At 42.6% G+C, this 17709-nt stretch overlaps 1 protein-coding gene across 1 annotated transcript in view; it reads right to left on the bottom strand.

Moving 5' to 3' along the window:
* Positions 1–834: 834 nt before the first annotated feature.
* The window catches only part of PRMT3 (protein arginine methyltransferase 3), an 85800-nt gene continuing 68925 nt past the window's right edge, over positions 835–17709 (bottom strand). The window contains exons 14-16 of the mRNA XM_084771972.1: positions 11722–11772; positions 11443–11530; positions 835–1696 (exon numbers count right to left, since the gene is read on the bottom strand). Of these exons, the coding sequence (XP_084628098.1) occupies positions 1587–1696; positions 11443–11530; positions 11722–11772 (249 nt within the window). The 3' untranslated portion in view covers positions 835–1586. The remainder of the gene's footprint in view (positions 1697–11442; positions 11531–11721; positions 11773–17709) is intronic.

Raw genomic sequence — 17709 nt, 5'->3', positions numbered from 1 at the left:
AGCAAGTTGAAAAGTAGGCCTGGCCAACAGGAGATTCAACAAAACAAAACACCCAACAGCAAAAACCTAGACACCCAGTGGTTGCAAAAAGAGCCAACAAACCCCAGTCTCAAAACCAGCTTGTCTATGGAAAAGGGTGAACTCCCCAAGGCTGCCCCTAATGATATCCCTTTCCGCTTCCTTATCCTTTGCTACAAAACCCCCAGCCTGAAGCCAGCCTCATTAAGTAATCAGACTGGCCTCAAGCTCATAGGTCCACCTGCCTCTGCCTCCTGAGAGACAGGATTAAAGGCGGGCACCACCATGCTTGGCAAGAGGGATGATTTTTGAGAAATATTTTTTAAATAGTAAAGAATGTTTGTTCACTGAAAGAAAAACAGGAAAAGGCGGCCGTGGCATAGCTTAGTAGTATTTCCCTATTATGTGTGACGCCCTGGGTTAAAACTCAATATTGCAAAACAAAACACAACAGAATACAAAATTTGGTGGGTTTCTCTCATCCACGCAAGTCCAGTTCTTTCCTGTTGCGATCTTCTTACCCTCGCGCTGGGTAGGAGCCAGCCTGCTGAGGCTGGTCATTCATTCTGTGCTCCTGGGAAGAGCTCCTCAGTGAACAATGACGACAGTGCTGTCACCTCCACTTGCTGAGGCACTGACCTGAACACTTGAGGTGCAGTAACATAAACTGGCGTCTCCTCGAAGGGGAGCCCAGCTAAGGAAGGAGACTAAGACCGCACTGAGATCTGCCTGGCTGGCCTGCTGAAGCCACTGTTTTCTTGAAAAACTTGTTAAAGGCTTACAACTTCACAACAGGATTCAGTGTGATAAAGAGACTTTCCATTTTTCAAGAGTTATACATTTTATTGAATATTTTCCAACCTGAATAACATGAGTTTACAGTACTAGCAGATGCATACGTGACCTTGGCACACAGACCAGGTCTGAAGAGGCAGCACTTTAGCGAGGCATACATCTACCCCATCCTGAGGAGCAGTCTGTCACACCTAGGCCAAGCACTGAAGTTAGACTTCCCAGCAATGCTACTCTATGGCCAGAGAACACTGAGGAGGTAAGCTGAGAGCTGCATGTGGGCTGGAAAGGACTGCAGCTCAGCCTCTGCACACAGTATCTGCAGGAGCCGCTGCTTTGTCCCATCCACTGGCTCCCTAGTCTTGAGATATCCTGATATTACAGCAAAGAGTGTAACTAAAAACTGTTCCTCCAGAAAGGAAATCTACAATAAAGTTCTGCTTTGTGCTGCTTGTTATTAAAAACAAAATTTATAGTAAGAAACTTACATTAAAAAAACAATAGAGCACTATTACTGTTCCAAAAGTAAGCCAATTTAAATGACTCTCACTCTAGCAGGAGAGACTCAGCTAATCTGGCCACGCGGCCTCTGTGACTAGGATCCCCAGGAGCAGAAGGAATAGGAGGCAGAGTCCTCCAGGAGCTCTCCCAGGAGCTGCAGGGCCAGGACCAGCTGTGCCACAGCCCTGTGAGCCTGCCCCTCCCGCTGACTACCCTGCCCCACTTTACAGACTTGGATGTGCTTCAGGCTTTGTGGCAGCTGGAGACCAGGATGGTCACTGTAGACCGTAAGTCTGGGTTGAACTGTTCAAGGTCAGGGTCACAATGAGGGAACGAGGATCCTTCTTATTCTTGTGAACTGTGATCTTTCCTTTCAAGGCTTCACCTACAAAGAAAGGCACAGCACACTGTGAAAACAGGCTAGCAGGAACACAACACCCTGTGGTTCTCTTTTTCTGTGATCATGGAGGCACATGACATGGCTGGTGGCCTTCAGTGTCCTGCCACTGTGAACAGGAAGAACACACAGAGGTGCAACTGTGAACACAAATCAGCCAGGCTTTCCTGAGGACTCAAAGGAATATCTGTGTGCCTTTCCAGCGCAAAACCTCATTTAACCTTGCTTATCTTCTGCAGTTACTCAAAGCAACAAAGGAGGGCTGAAAGTGGTACCCTCAGCATCCCTGATGAAATAAGATCACATCACACCCTAGGCACAGCTTCGAAGCATGGATGGACACTGAATGTATACCACATTTAAAAAGAAAAGCGCTTCACTAATCTACTCCCCCACTCTAATACAGGACTCAAACAGAGCAGCTCTTGGAATATGATGGTTTCATTACTCATAAACTCCATGTGTCTTTGCAGTTAGGCAAGACTCACAGGTAGACCAATGGAGGAAACAGCGTGGCCTGGCAAATCCTAAATGTGACTTACAGGTTTATGTGTAAGTTCATGTGTGCCTGTGGCTCTGATACCTTATATACTCCTCTAGGATGTGGTTGTTACTACTGGAGACACTCTATAACCCAGGGCTAACCTGGAACTCACTGTATAGCCAAGGCTGGCCCTGCACATGTGAGCCAACACATTCAGCCCTTTCTTGATATCATTAAGAAATGAAATAAAACTACCTCAAGCTGCCATGTTCATGAACACAGGCGTAACCATGATTCGTAGTTCCTAGTCAGATGGCCTCAGACACTCCACCAACCTCAGCTTAATCGCTGGCACACAGCTGATGGGATGCCTGTCTAACGTGTCCTCTGCACTGGACTATCGGAGGGTGTTCGCAGGGTCTCCTGCCTTTAATGGCTACAACACAGCCGTGAAGTAAGCACACTGCCCATCCTTTTCAGATGACATTCAGAAGGCCAGTCCTGTCCCCAAGGCCACACTCTAGTCGGTGGGAAAGTAGGTTTATGCTGTTTTGTTTTTCCAGTACTGAGGCTAACCCTAGAGCTTTGCATGTGGTCGGCCATGCTTTACCACTGAGCTGCCTACCCAGAGCCAAAAACCAGGACTGAATCAATGAGGCCACCTGATTCTCAGGTGTGTGCTCCTCTGCAGCATGGCAATGCCTCCCAGCTACCTGAAAGTAGCTGTTATGGCTAATACACTACACTACCCTGTCAAAGCTTTCTGTAATGGCATCAGTATCTAAATTATAAACTGTATAATTATAATAAATTATACTTAAGTTATGGCATTAATTTAGAGAAGAAACAAAGGCATTACTATCCTCACTAGATCTAAGGGAATCTGAAATTTAGAATATATGGTAATGCTGTTGACTGTTCTTACCAACAATTTTTATATGGATCCCTTTAAAATGAACTTGTATGTATGGAGACTAGAGGTCAACAGCAGTGTCTTCCCCATTTAAAATTTTAAAGTGTTTTATTAGTTCTTCAGAAGTTTCATAAACTACGCTTTGACTGTATTCACCCCTTTAGCCCAGCTCCCCAGAACCATTCTCCCTTCCCTTCCTAACCAGCTGTGTGTCCTTTTGTTGCTGTTATTTTTCAGACAGACTCCTCGAACTCATTATGTAAACCAGGCTGCCCTTGAATTAACAGAGATCTACCTGTTTTGCCCCCTGAGTACTAGGATTAAAGGAGTGTTCCATAATGCCCACCTTTTCTGTTTAAAAACCCCATCAAGTTCAATTTGTGCTGCACATATATCTTTAGGTGTGTGTATGATTATATGGAGTATGGCCTACTTACCAGGGGCTAAAAAAAAACCACTGACTGTCCCTCTCCTGGAAGCTATTAGTTGTCAGGTCCATTTATTTTTGTTTCTTGAGACAGGATCTCACGGCCCTGGGTGGCAGTGAAGTCATAGAGATCCACCTGCTTCTGGCTCCTTCCCTCAACTCCAATGTTGGGATTAAAAGCATGTGCCTTGACTCCTGGCCCAACTTTATCATTTCCTTGAGATAGGTAATCTCTCACTACACCTGGAGCTCACAAATGGGCTAGTAGACTGGTTGACCAGTGAGCATCAGGGATCCAGCAGTTTCTGTCTCATTGGCACCAGGATTATGGGCATACATGCTACCACACCTGGGTGCTCATGCTTGCAGGGCAGGCATTCTACCAACTGAGTCATCTCCTTTTATAGTCGTAATTTTTGTTTTATGCCAATAAACTTGGTCAAAATTTATCATTTATTGATTCTAAAACTGGGAAGGAAAGGCCACTTCATGGTAAATTAAATAGACTTGTTTTGGTACATGATAGAAAATGGAACTTATGTAGGTATCTACATAAAACCATTAAACACTGCTAAAGATGGAAATTAGTGAGGAGACATGCACAGGGGATGGACTCAGCCCTGTGTGGCCCACATTTTCCCCATGGATTGATGAACTCAACGCATCCTTGTCAACACATCAGTGGGGCTTATGATCAGAAATTTAGATGCCTTTAAACTTTATATGTAACAGAATGTGAAGAAGTAAGAGGACTCAGCATCTTATACAGACAGTGTCCTCCTGGCTTAAGGACAGACACAAAGATAACAGAACAAAGTGTGCACTCAGAAAGAGACCCATATGCATATGGCCCATTAACTTTTGACAAAGGAGCCAAAGTAATTAAATGGGAAAAGGACAGTTCTGTCAAGAAAAGAAGATGGAACAACTGAAAAGATGAATTACTAACTCTTAAAATGAACACAAAATAGATTATAGACCTAAATGTAGAGAGCAAGAGTGAATGTTCCAGAAGAAATACAACATCCTTGTTGGAATCAGCTGAAGTTTTAGGATCTGTACTCAAAGCATATGCCAATGACTGGCATGCTAAAACTCATTAAAAATTCTATTCTTTGGAAAGACATGGCAGGAGTTGGGGTGAAGGTATTAGCAATCTGATAAAGAAGTTATTTCCATTTACATAAACAATTCTTACAACTTAATGACAACAGATAATCCCCCTAGAAATTGAACAAAAGGGCAGGATGTGACAGTACTTTCCTATTGACCAGAAGCAGGGGCAGGGGCAGGGGCAGGGGCAGGAGGGTGGCAAGTTCAAAGCCAGCCTGGTCCAGCCATCCAGGATGCATGTGAGACTGTCTCAAACAAATCCAAATCCTCACAGAAGATACAAATTCCAAAAACAAATGCAAAATGCCATTAGTAATCAGACAAATACAAATTACATATACAAACAGAAAGCTGGGCAGTGACCTAGCCAGAATCCCAGCACTCAGACTGAGGCAGCAGATACTGGACCATAGAGTGAGGCTGTCTCAAAGACACAATGACAACAAAGAAAGTACAGATAAAATTAGGCACCCAATAGAACGGCTGAAATAGCTGACTTTATTTGAAACAAACAGTGGCAAGAACTCACAACAATGGTAGGACCATAAAACAAGAATTGCTTTAAATATAAAGCAGACACTGTGGCTGTTCTCATGTTTGAAAATAAAACAAAAGATCTCTCTTCCACAGCAGTAATTTCAAAGATTAGGGTGCAATCCACACTTACTGAAGTTAATTAAATAGTGTGAAGGGTCACAGTGGTAAACACATAATTCATACTGCTGAGCCCCTTCAATTGTCCATGCCTAACTAAAGTGCCAAAGCAGTGGCTGGCACAGCAGGCTAGATAAGAGTAATTAGTCAGTGTCAGGCAGATATAAATAACTGATGTTGCTAGGAGTGTGCATAGCAAGCTCCCGGTCTATAGAGAAACAGCTCCAGCAAGCTCACTGTGTGTGTAAAACCCTGAGCAAGCTCACTGTGTGTGTAACAAAACACCCTGGTCACAATCATATTTTAAAATGTAAACATGAGACAGATCAGGATCTTTGACATAGAATTGTTGTGTAAGCTGTGTAACAAAACTATGCACTATTTTCAGAGGCAAAGGAACACCACATATTGAAAGGAAGTCTTCTGCAACTAAACCCTCCATCTTGGAGGCAGGTCTCCTACCAAGCTGGAAGAACCCCAAATTCTGAAGTGAGTTTATTTGCACTTATTTTCAGAACTAGTTTGTAAATAAAACAAACAAAAACCTATTGGATTTTGTTCCTTAGCCAAGTGAACTCTGAATTCTTATTTTATACATTCTTAATTGGAGAAATTCTTTATTCACATCTTTCTTTGTCTTTTTGTTTTTCTTTTCTATTAAAATTGGATCCAGGGTCTCACTGTACTGCCCTGACTGGGCTGGACCTCTCTATGTAGACGTGGCTAGCTTTTTTTTTTTTTTTTTTTTTTTTTTTTTGGTTTTTCAAGACAGTGTTTCTCTCTGTAGCCTTGACTGTCCTGGACTCATTATGTAGACCAGGCTGGCCTCGAACTCACAGCGATCCACCAGCCTGTGCCTCCCAAATGCTGGGATTAAAGGTGTGCACCACCACTGTCTGGCTCAGGCTAGCTTTTCACTCAAAGATCCACCTGCCCCTGCCCCCTTAGTGTAAGCCACCAGGTCCAGCTATCTTGTTTCTTTCTAAGTATTCAGTTGACCCTCACAGGGAGTAAATCTAGTTTACCAAACGTCATTGGCCATTGTTGAAGATATAAGCATGGACACACACACACATATGCACAGAGGAACAGTCTACACAGAATAAGTGCATGGCTATGCTTACAACATGTTACTTGAGGGATGGTGGTACACACCTGTAATCTCAGCACTCAGGAGGCAAAAGGATCAGAAGTTCAAGGCCATCCTAAGATACACACTGAGTTCAAGGCCAGAATGAGCTACTTGAGACACTGCTCCAAACAAACAAACAAACATCTTCCATGTTATATCGTGGGTACCAAAAATTCATATATTGTAAACTTTCCCAAATGGACTCTTGGCTCTAATTTCACTTAAACATCCTGCCATGTAATGAGCATAAAATCACACATAGAGCATTCTTTTCGGCCACACAAGATAAAAATCCAAGCAGCCTGCTCAAGTTCAGCAACACAGTAAACAGTAACATCTCCAAGCACACTGGCGCTGGCAAGATGGCCACACAGCAGTGAGTTAAGCGCCTTGGCATGGTGCCACCCTCTGTGACTGAAGAATTGGACACACACTTATGCCATTAGAATGCAACACAGCGTAAGGGGATGTAGCAGCAGATGTATGCACAAGTTGAACAGCGTAGAAAGCCATTGACTGAGGACAACCAGTAAGAGTCAAAAGTTGCTGAGCTGATGTGGAACTCACACAGAGAAGCCACAACAGCCGCATATGTAGAAACCGTATCTTAAGCAAGTCCAAGGAAGTTCTTAAGGGAACAGGACAGTGAGCTAAGAACTGAGCACTAACAGCTACAGAGATGCAGAGCACTTGCTAAGGCATCTGTGGAGCTCTGGGTTTGATTCCCAAGCCCCCGGAACCAGAAAATGTAGCTGGAGCATGAGCTAGGCTGGGGGCTCTGAAAAGAGGAGCTGGGAAAGATGAAAGACAAGATTTCTTTATAAACAGCTTTTGGAGAAGTCTGAATTTTATCCAGACGAAAACTGTCCAATGAGGAGTTGAAAACTTGGCAATACATAGAGTTCAGAGCCTTGCCAACATTCCCTTTCATAACCCTGCCACTCCATAAGTCTCAAAAAATGATGGGTTGGCCATGTGTTTCACAGTTTAAAGCCTTTACACTTACATCTGTATGGTTCAGCAGCTAAAGGCACAGCCACTAAGCCTGAAGACTTGAACTCAATTCTGAGACCCACACTGTGCACTGAGGGAACTAACTCCCTAAGCCCTCTGACTGCCACATGAGCACTATGTCACATGTACATTATATATACAAATAAAATAAAATGTAATAAAAGTTTTTGTTAAAAAACAAGTTGCATCTACAGTCCCGAGTGTAATGTTACTCTGTGCATAGTCCAGAGAATGCATCAACCATACAGCGCACCTCTCTGTTCATTTAGGATTTAATTTTTCTCAGTAACGTTCTGCTGTAGTTTTGTTTTGTTTTGGGGTATTGTTGTTGTTGTTTTTATTTTTTTATTTTTATTTTTGGCTTTTCAAGACATGATTTTTCTGTGTAACAGAGCCCTGGCTGTCCTGGATTTGTTTTGTAGAACAGGCTGTCCTTATGACTCACATAGATCTGCCTGCCTCTGCCTTCAAGTGCTGCAATTAAAGGAGTGTGCCACTACGCCTGGCTTGTTCTGTAGTTCTAACTGTATAGGTCCCACAATTTAAAACTTTATTTATTTATTATTTAGCATGTGTATATGGACACAGGTGTTTATCATAGTTTGTATGTGTCTGTGCACATGTGCAGATTAAGATCTATGATCTGGCTCATAAAGGTTTTTTTTAATCTGTTGATCAGCAGCAACTTAAGCTATTTGTTTTGTGTATGTGTTTACCTTACATGAGTTTTAATAGCTTTCTTCAGTCTGTGGTTTGGCCATTATGTCGGAAGTATTTTCTTCCCATGCCTCTTCTCCCTGCTTCTCTCAGGGACTCCTGTGATCACACTGAGGACAGGCGCTTAGAATTCCCTGCACAGTGAGAAACTCAATGCCTGTTTGCTAAATCTCCTCATTTTGACATTTATCAATCATCTATATCTATCAGTTTATTACCAAGCATCTATCTATTAGTATATTATCTACTTATCTATCCGAGAAGGATCTTGTTCAAGGCAGTCTCACATAGCTCAGGCTGACTTTGAACTCACTATGAAGCAGAGGATGACCCTAAACACCCACACCTCTCCTCCGGGCATTTGCCAACAAGTAGCTCATTTTTATAGCACTTTCACTGACTGTCAAGTTTGATGACCTGTCCTGATAAACCCCACAGCCTTCCACTATGACACCTCTATCTCCACCTCCACCTCCACCTCTTCTCAAAGACAACAGACTTATCTCAAGGTGCTTCTCTGGTAATTCTGGCGCCCCTGGATCTTTATGAGCTCCTGTTTTTCTGCTTTTGGTATCTGATCAAATGCCAGTTATGGAGGACTTTATGTAGAGTGCCGGCTTTCCTCATTTCCCTCGAGCTCACTGTCCTTCCTGCAGTCCAGGCATCTGAGGCTCATTTCAACTTTGCTAGGTGCATGCAGGTAACCCTTGTGCTTGGGACAACACATTGCCACCACAAAGAGATGGTTTTCTTGAATCCCTACTGAATGCTAGGCAGTGGTGGCACCTGCCTTTAATCCCAGCAGGAGCAGGTAGATCTCTAGGAGGCCGGCCTGGCCTACAAAGCAACTTCGAAGATAGCCGGGGCTACAGAGAAAAACCCGTCTCAGAAAGAAAGATAACACTGAAGCCTACAACCTCTGAGAACTGCTGGGGTCTTGGTGAATTGCAGTGTTGATCTGTCTGTCTGTCTGTCCTATCCTATGTGCTCTCCCATCAGCCTTCTATGCAGAATCAGAATTTTTGTCTGATCAGCTTGTTCTCTTTAGACCTCTGCCCTACAACGAACTAGTTTCTATTCATTACCACAACAGGGGATAAAAACGTGTTAAGCTGGTGGGGCTTATAAGGCAGCCTTAGCATCACACACCTGCTTCATAAGACTAGGAAAAGCATGGGCCAGTCATTTTAGGGATTACTAGAAAAGTAGGCAGAATTCCAAACTTTTACCTGTTATCAAGCATTTTGTTGCAATTAGAAAAGAGAATTTGGAGGAGCAAGCTTAAAGGCTATCTTCCTCCTCCCTCAAATCTAGAATACACGACGGGGGCAGGGCTAGCTACTCTTAAAGTCCTAGTGTTAAGATGGCAAGCTGGCTACAACAGGAAATTCCTTCAAGTTTCCATGCAAGGCCAACATGAGCTACAAAAATGAAAGCGAAGCTGCATTGAGAGTGGCATGTGTTAGTCTCGGGTGAGTTGTGCTATGCTTCAGCTTTCTTCAGAGACAATAACATTATCAAAGTCTCATTTCCAGGCAGCACTGAAACCTGGGGTGAGAGCTGCATACAAGGTGCAGCCTCATCTGCATCTCCATTCAATGTATGCAGCAACAGTGAAATCAAAGCCATCTCAGAGCGTCAACAATCAGGAGAATACAGAGCACAGCATAATGGCAATATGCAGCCTCTGCTCGGCTTTATCAAATCCTAACACGGGAACACAGATTCCTCAATTTTAAAAGCAGCCTTAAGTATCTCTGACATTGCAGCCTGCTAATCCAAAGTCTGAACAAGTGTCCTGAGCCATCTCCCATCTATGACAGCAGAGCTCCCGCTCCCGCTGCTGGACACTGTCAGGTCTGGATGTCCGCTCCTCTACCTTTCCTGGGTGTGTGCTGAACAGTCTCTCAGCACATGGTCACAGAAATCTTTACAGTGGCTTGTAGAAATGAGAAAAGCAAAAACAAACTGAATGATGGTAAAGAAAAGATAAGTAAATGGCAGCTAGATTGAAGAAAAGCTAGAACAGCCAGCATGTAAAAAGCTAAGACAGGAGCATTGCTCTGAGCTTGAGGCCAACTTGGACTGCAGAGTGAGACCTTGTCTCAAAAACAGTAACAAATGTGTGCCAAATAAATAATGTATGTAAACACATTCAGAAACAAAATGAGAGAAACTGGGGCTGTAAAAGACTCCTCCAATATCATACTTATGTGAAGCTTAAAGGCCTAACTATTTATATACAAATATGTAGGAAGTTAAGTTACAACACTTAGGAAGACAGCTACCAGCTTCAGCACAGACACTTCTTTTCCTCTACTAGAATTCTCTATACAGAGCTGCCCTGAGAGCAGTAACTATTGAATAAATCTCATATATTATTGCTGACAGTGGTTTAGCCACTTAGGAAATAAAACATTTTCTCTTGGTCATATCTGCATACTATCATTTACTGGTTATACACTAAAGAAACATCTTTTGGAGGCTAGAGAGATGGCTCAGCAGTTAAGAACATTTGCTGCTCTTGCAGAGGACTTGGGTCCCAGTACCCGTATGGTGGCTCACAACCATCTGTAACTCCAGTTCCAGGGGCTCCAACAGGCATATGCATATATGTAGCACACATAAATACATGCAAACAAAGTCTCATATACACATAAAATAATAAAAGTAAATCTTAAAATTTTTCTGAATTATTTTGTGGCAGTTTTGACATACATAATATTTTTAATTTATTTTAGAAGGTAAAAATTAGAATTAAGAGTGGGCTATGGTTGAATGCTTGCCTAGCATGTGTGAAGATCAGACATTCAATAGGTTTAATCTCTAGCACCTAAAAACAGAGCAAAACAAATAAACCAAACAAGCACTAAACTTCACAAGACTTAAAATTAGAAATTTTTCTTAACATGGATTTTTAAACTAGTATGTGTCTGTGTGTCTGCCTGTCGGTATACTATGTATGTGTGCGGAGGTCAGAAGAGAAAGCTGGATCCACGGGTATTGGAGTTAAAGGTGGTGTGAGCACCAAATATAATGGGAGCTAGGATATGAAACTGGGTCCACTGGAGAGCAGCAAGTGCTACTGACAGCTGAGCTATCTTTCTAGGCCCTAAAATATGTCTGGAAGTGAATACTAAGATACTTTAAACACATGGAGGTGGGTAGCTCTGAGACCTCCAACCTCAGCATCTGCTAAGTTCTTCTAAATAAACTACATGTGAATGACCACCATTCCCCCAGAATGGAGGCAATGTTTTGCCTTTGCTTGCTTTCTCACCTGCTTTAACTGGAAATGGCTTTTCCAGCAGAAACAGTGTCTGTTTCCAGTGTGTCTTGGTGCTCTGGGGGCCCGTAGAGAACACGACCTGCATTGGGAAAGTTCAGAAGTATCTGATGAAGTACACGGTTTTTAATATCATGGTACATTAATCTACTACATCGAATACAAGCTGCAATTGCTTACAACAGCAAAATGTTTCTGATCAAACACCTTGGGGCACAAATCAAACACAGTACTCCACATAATTAATCTTTATGAATAACTCATGGTACTTACCCTATTGTGGCAATTCTTCTCAAAATATATATCAAAGTACCCAGCAACTGCCTATAATTTAAAAATGAAGCAATATTATTGATCATTAAACTAATTACCCGATGTAACCATGAACCATTCAGCCTTTTAAGACTTAACTTAACTATCTCGAAGACTAGACACCTCACACACAACTCCGCACTAGTTTTCCAGGAAAAGATGGTGTACGTGAAATGAAGAATATAATTGGCTTTTCCCCTTAGAACAGTGTAATAAGGTAATCAGGCTAATCAAACAGTCAATGCTGGCAGACAGCGAGGGCAGCCATCCAGCACCCTCCAGCTCCCCGCAGACTTCAGACATCTACGGTGAGGGCAGGCAGGGAAAGGGCAGAGGCACCAGTCACATCCAGACCGGAAATGACTCCCAAAACCCTGGTCTATGAGGTCACAGCTCCCCTTTGGCTGAAGTTATAGAAGCATTCTTTTATATAACGTCTAATTTCTTCTCATCTAGCTCACCCCACTTTAAAGCAAATTACAATAATTTTGTTATGGAATTAGTAGATGCAACTTTTAAACATTAACTATTTTTTTTCTAAAAATATAATGAGCATAAGTAACAGTACTCACATAAAATTCTTTACGAAAATATTCTTACACATATGAAAAAAATTAACATTAACTCTAAGGGTTACTGGGACAATACAAGAGAGTCTCCAGAAAAAATTAACACATTCAGATAAACATATTTCACCCTTGAAAAAAGATGTATTTTTGTTTTATGCGCATATGTGATTGCATGTATGAGCACCATATGGTAACAAGTCACATGAGCTAATTATTGACAACCACATTGATTAAGCCAATTGAAAGTGTTCAGTCTTTTAATTGATGGTCAGACCAAGGTGGCTTGAACCTCTGAAAAGTCTCTTGGTGCCCAAGCTCAGGGACACAGCATTTCCAAAGGCAAAATCCACCCAGACGCATCGAAGTTCAATGAGGATCACAGTAACCGAAATGCTCATTCCTGGCAGAGGATGGTAGTTATTTTAGACACATCTTGCCAATTGTTAATATATCTGGACTACAGTCAACACCATGGAAATCTCAAATGTGCTGCCATGGTGGCTGTGACTGTGGGGGGCAGAAGTTAGGAGGCTGGGAGCTGTCTAAGCAAACAGAAAACAGAGTCAGACCAGGACGGCCTCACCCGAGTCATTTCAATGTGGGCCTGATGCCTATGGCACCAGAAGAGGGCACAGATCCCCCTAGATGGAGTTACAGTGGGTTGTGAGCTGCAGAATGTCATGCTGGGAACCGAACCTGAGTCCTTGGTGAGGCTAGCCATGCTACTAACCGCCGAAACATCTCTGCAGCCCAATTCCACCTTTAAATGTTACCATTCTTTTTTCCTTCATAATGGATTAGGTGGACTTAATCTGTTTTCAAAACCAGCATTAAATTAAGCTTACAAAGTGCTAAAAACAAGGCATTGATTATTGAAAATTCACCATCAGGCCAATTTGCGTGCTCTGGTGCTTTTGCAAAGAACGTAGAATTTTATTGATCTTGGAGGGCTAATTCACACTGAGTCCAGAGCAAATCCAATATGTAACCTTGAAGTTCATTACATTTTACACACCAAGAGGTAGGAATACTCTTGATACTTCTGCCAAACAGAACCACAAAGCAGAGGTTCTCAGACACAGACCATCTCAGAGAGCCACGAGGCGACGATGAGCTTCTGTAACAAATCCCTATGGCACCTTTGTAGATGGAGTTGGATGTGCTCTCTTGGTGCCTGGCCCCCAGCAGCACTACAGACATGCTGGGTGGTGATGAGGAGACACTGGAGTCCACCACTTCTCATGCTGACCACACGGCCTATTAGGTTTCAGTCTGTTTAAGAGGAGGGCAGGGGCAGAGCTCAAATTTCTAGAATTTTCACCCAGCACCATTTTATATAGCTCTCAAACATTTTTATATACACTTTTAGTCCCTTAAGCTCTTAAACATAGCTAGCCTTATGTAGTTAGCATAACTGGCTAAATCGGTGTTCTTCGTATATTAATTATTCACCAAAAGAAATGAATAGTGATAAAGAAAGCTAATTTTTTAAAAAAAATCAAGTGATTTATTACCATTTTTTGTTTGTTTGTTTGTTTGTTTGTTTGTTGGTGGTGTTTCTTTTTAAGGCTAGCTTATTTTAGAAAAGAAAGAAAATGACCAGGTACAAATTTCCCCTGGAAAGGGAGAGAGGACCAGGAACTGAGTCAAATGCTGATGGCTAAAGAGTAAACCAACCATGCCCACACAATAGAATCCTCACTAAAAACCTCAAGAAGGAGGCTGATGGATGCATCCATGTGCCAGGAGAGTGGCTCACACCCAGCAGCACAGCTGGCAATGACAACAGGATGCTGGGCTAGAGAGATCTGAAAGTACAAAGATGCCTTAGAGCTGTCTTCTAACCCCAAGCTATCATCTATGAATTTTAGCTTTAAAAAAAAAAAAAAAGGCACATTCTACCCAACCCCCACCCCAAACTGTGAAAGAAATACTGATGAGTTTGGGTAACAAAACAAAACTGTTTATGCTGTTTTGTTGAACAGCACTTGGAAGTCTCCCCACCCACTCCGATTTCCTCCATCAGACTTGGAGACCGAGACCACAGAGATACGAGGGGACTTAGGAGAAGATGAACAGTATCTACAGACAGCCTGCTCCTTAGTGAGCTTTCCCAAGACTGAAAATACAGAACACACAGGCTCTGGAAAGCCTAAGAAGAGGGGTTTCTGGGCTCCTATTTGAGACAGGGTCTCACCATGTAACTCAGGCTAGCCCTGAACACGTGCTCCTCCTGATTCAGCCAAAGAGCTGGGAGTATATTTTGTTCTTAGATACAGAAAGGTCTAGAATATCCTTAGCCTGTCTTCTTATTGGCTATTTAGTAATCTGTCCTTATCTTGTTTTATCTACTTACTTTTTAGTTTCAGTTACTCAAGGTCAACTATAGTCTAAAAATAGTAAATAAAACATTCTAGAAATAATCACAAATTTAAAGTAACTTACTGTAGTGTTACAATTGTCCTGTTTTATTGCTGCTGCATGTATGTGTAGGACAGTACATGTAATACATGGATTTGGGCACTGTCCACGGCTTCAGGCACTCAGGGGACAACTAGATAAGTTACTCTAGAGAAAGAGAAGACCCACCTGGAATAGAGTTAGAAGCCAGCTGAACTATGGCTGGAGCTTGTATTTCTGCAGAGCCATTTGGCAGAGTGCAGCTTTCAATCAAATGTCAGGTGGGCTGAGAAAAAACCATCTTGTCAACTACAGTTCCACAATCCTGTTGCTATCACCATGTCTTAGATCTTCTGAGTGCTAATTTCTTTCTTTTTTGTTCTGTTTTTCCACACAAGTTTCTCTGTGTAGCCTTGGCTCTCCTGGAACTCACTCTGTAGACCAGGCTAGCCTCAAACTTAAAAGATCCTCCTGCCTCTGCCTCCTGAATGATGAGACGTGCACCAGCACATCTCCCTGCAAATGCTAATTTCAATGAACTATACTCTCCCTTGGATGCCACTCAAACACAAGAATCAACCGCCACCACAGAGAACTGCCAACAGTGACCTCTAGGAACAGTAGTAAGTGACTGGAGCTGAGCTTGGTGAGCACTCAGCGAGATCAGGTGGCTCAGGAGGCAGGCGCAGAGCACATTTCCCTTAGGCATCTTGTGGGCAGCACTGGGGACTTGTGCGGAAAAAGATATGAAAATCAAGGTAGCTGGCTAATCTGCAAAGCTGTATCAGTCAGAGGACCTTTAGCTGTAAGGCTGGGAGGCTAACGAGGGACAGCAGGCGTCCATCAATAACCACCACAGTAAAGGCTGGGGTGGAAATGATGACAGGACAGCATGAAAGTAGAGGCTGCCCAGTGATTTCTAGGACATTCTCTTGACATTGCAAGGAATCTTTTGACTCTGGTATTTGAGGGACATGGGAATGTAAAGTCAGTGTGTGGTCTTATTGTGCAGAACACTCCCGAGTATCAGAATAGCACTTCAGAAGGAGCTGCCCATGTCTCTTGTGGGTGTCACAGAGGAAGAGAATAACACAAAGCAGTTATAAACAATCACCTTAAAAAAGTTTTAAGACACATTTTTGCTTGTTTACTTTGCATAAAAGTAAACAGTTCATTTTACATTCAAACATTTGAGGAATAATGACTTAGAATTAAACAAATGACTTTTTCATGTGTGTCAGTGTGGTGGGTCTTTTTACAAAGGGGACACTCATGTGTGCATGGAAGAAGATGGCAGCCAATGAAATGAAATCAGTCTAGACTGTATGAGGAAGAAGGAAATTAAAAATCATCATGATCACTATCACCTGCAGGGGGTAATTCATCATTTCTGTTCCTCTTTGGTATCATGTTCCACCAGCGTGTGGTTACAGCAGATACAATTAGGCAGCTGGCCACAGACGTGGGGGATAATGTGCTTTTGATGGAGTTTATTCAAGCATAGAGAAACAGAGCTTGTAATCCATGCGGCAGGATCTCCGCAGCAAAAGCGCAATTCATCTGCTGTGGAGTATTTCTTTCAAAATCTCAACACTGAATTTAAACGCCAACAGATGAAGGGTCTGAAGCAAGCAGCAGATAACGCAGGGGGAGGTGTTAGAGCTTATATCATAATACATAAACACACGAAAACACAAACTCAGGCGACACGGTGGCTGAGCAGACACCGGTGCTGTGATGGCTGGCATAGAAATCAGCAAATGTGAGAGCTACAGCTCCCTCCCAAGGCTAACTATGCCTTAAATTATAGACTCTTTCTTCTTCAATTAATTTCTGTTTTATCCCAAGAGTGAATTTGCATCTCTGTTTGCTGTTGTGGTCCCTCTAGGGGACAATGCATGCTAAGTGCCGTGCAACCCCCGAGGGGCAATGCCAGACGGACTGAACAACATGGGAGACAGGAAAACACACACAATGCCTGAAAGACCTCTTTCTGCAAAAGCTCGCTACAACGCTGACTTATCCCCAGATAACGGCTGGAAGGCCTTTCCAGGTTTAGATCATGTTCTTCTGATTTCAAATTGCTTATTAAGATGATTTTAGGAGTAAACTAAATCATCTCTTCAGAGTCTAAAATGGAGTTTGCTTTCGGAGAGAAAAAAAATCTTGCTGTGTTTCCTAAAGTGGACTTGGGTACTCCTGCTCCAGCCTCCTGAGCAGCTAAACACAAGTATCAGTAATATGTTATCTTAATATTCCTAATTGTACATTTCTTCTGGCCTATAAACAAGTTATTATTTTATATATTTTTTACCTTTAAAAATACTACTATTTGGTTCTTAGAGAACGGAATTTCACACAGCCCAGCTCATCTCAAACCCACTAAGCTCCTGATCCTCCCACCTCCATCTTAAATATGTTGGGGTTACAGATTTATGCCACCATGCTTGGCTTAAAAAATCTCTTACTGCATTGTGTGCATGCAGAAAAGTGCACTCACGTGCATAATACATGGGCTTTCCAACCACTACAATTGTGAAATTTATATTCTAATTAAGAAACAGGAAACAGCCAGTGCATGCCTTTAATCCTAGCTCCTGGGAGGCAGAGGCAGGTGGGTCTCTGTAAGCTAGCTAGAGGGGCAGACTGTGAGTTCCAGGTCAGCCAGAGCTACAAATGAGACTGTCTCAAAAACCAAACAGAAAATGTCAGCACCCTAGTAGATGCTCTTGCACACGAAGCCAGCCCTACCTAGGCATCCCTGCACCAAAAGACACGACTGCTCTGTTTTTCAAGGGTGCAGGCTAGCTTCTCGAGCTCACATGACAAGAGAAATAGGATCATAAATCATTTGGTCCTTTGTGTCTGGCTAGTGTTCCCTGAGCTGGTCTGTACTGCTAGCATAAAGGGCACGTGACTATGCTTCTCAGAATGGCTTCTCACGCTCTTTCCGTTACCCTGAGTTGACTGAGCCTTAGAA

This window comes from Acomys minous, assembly GCF_964271855.1.
Source record: "Acomys minous genome assembly, chromosome: 2".
NCBI lineage: Eukaryota > Metazoa > Chordata > Mammalia > Rodentia > Muridae > Acomys > Acomys minous.
The sequence above is the reverse complement of the archived record's forward strand: the minus strand, read 5'-3'. Positions and strand labels throughout refer to the sequence as shown.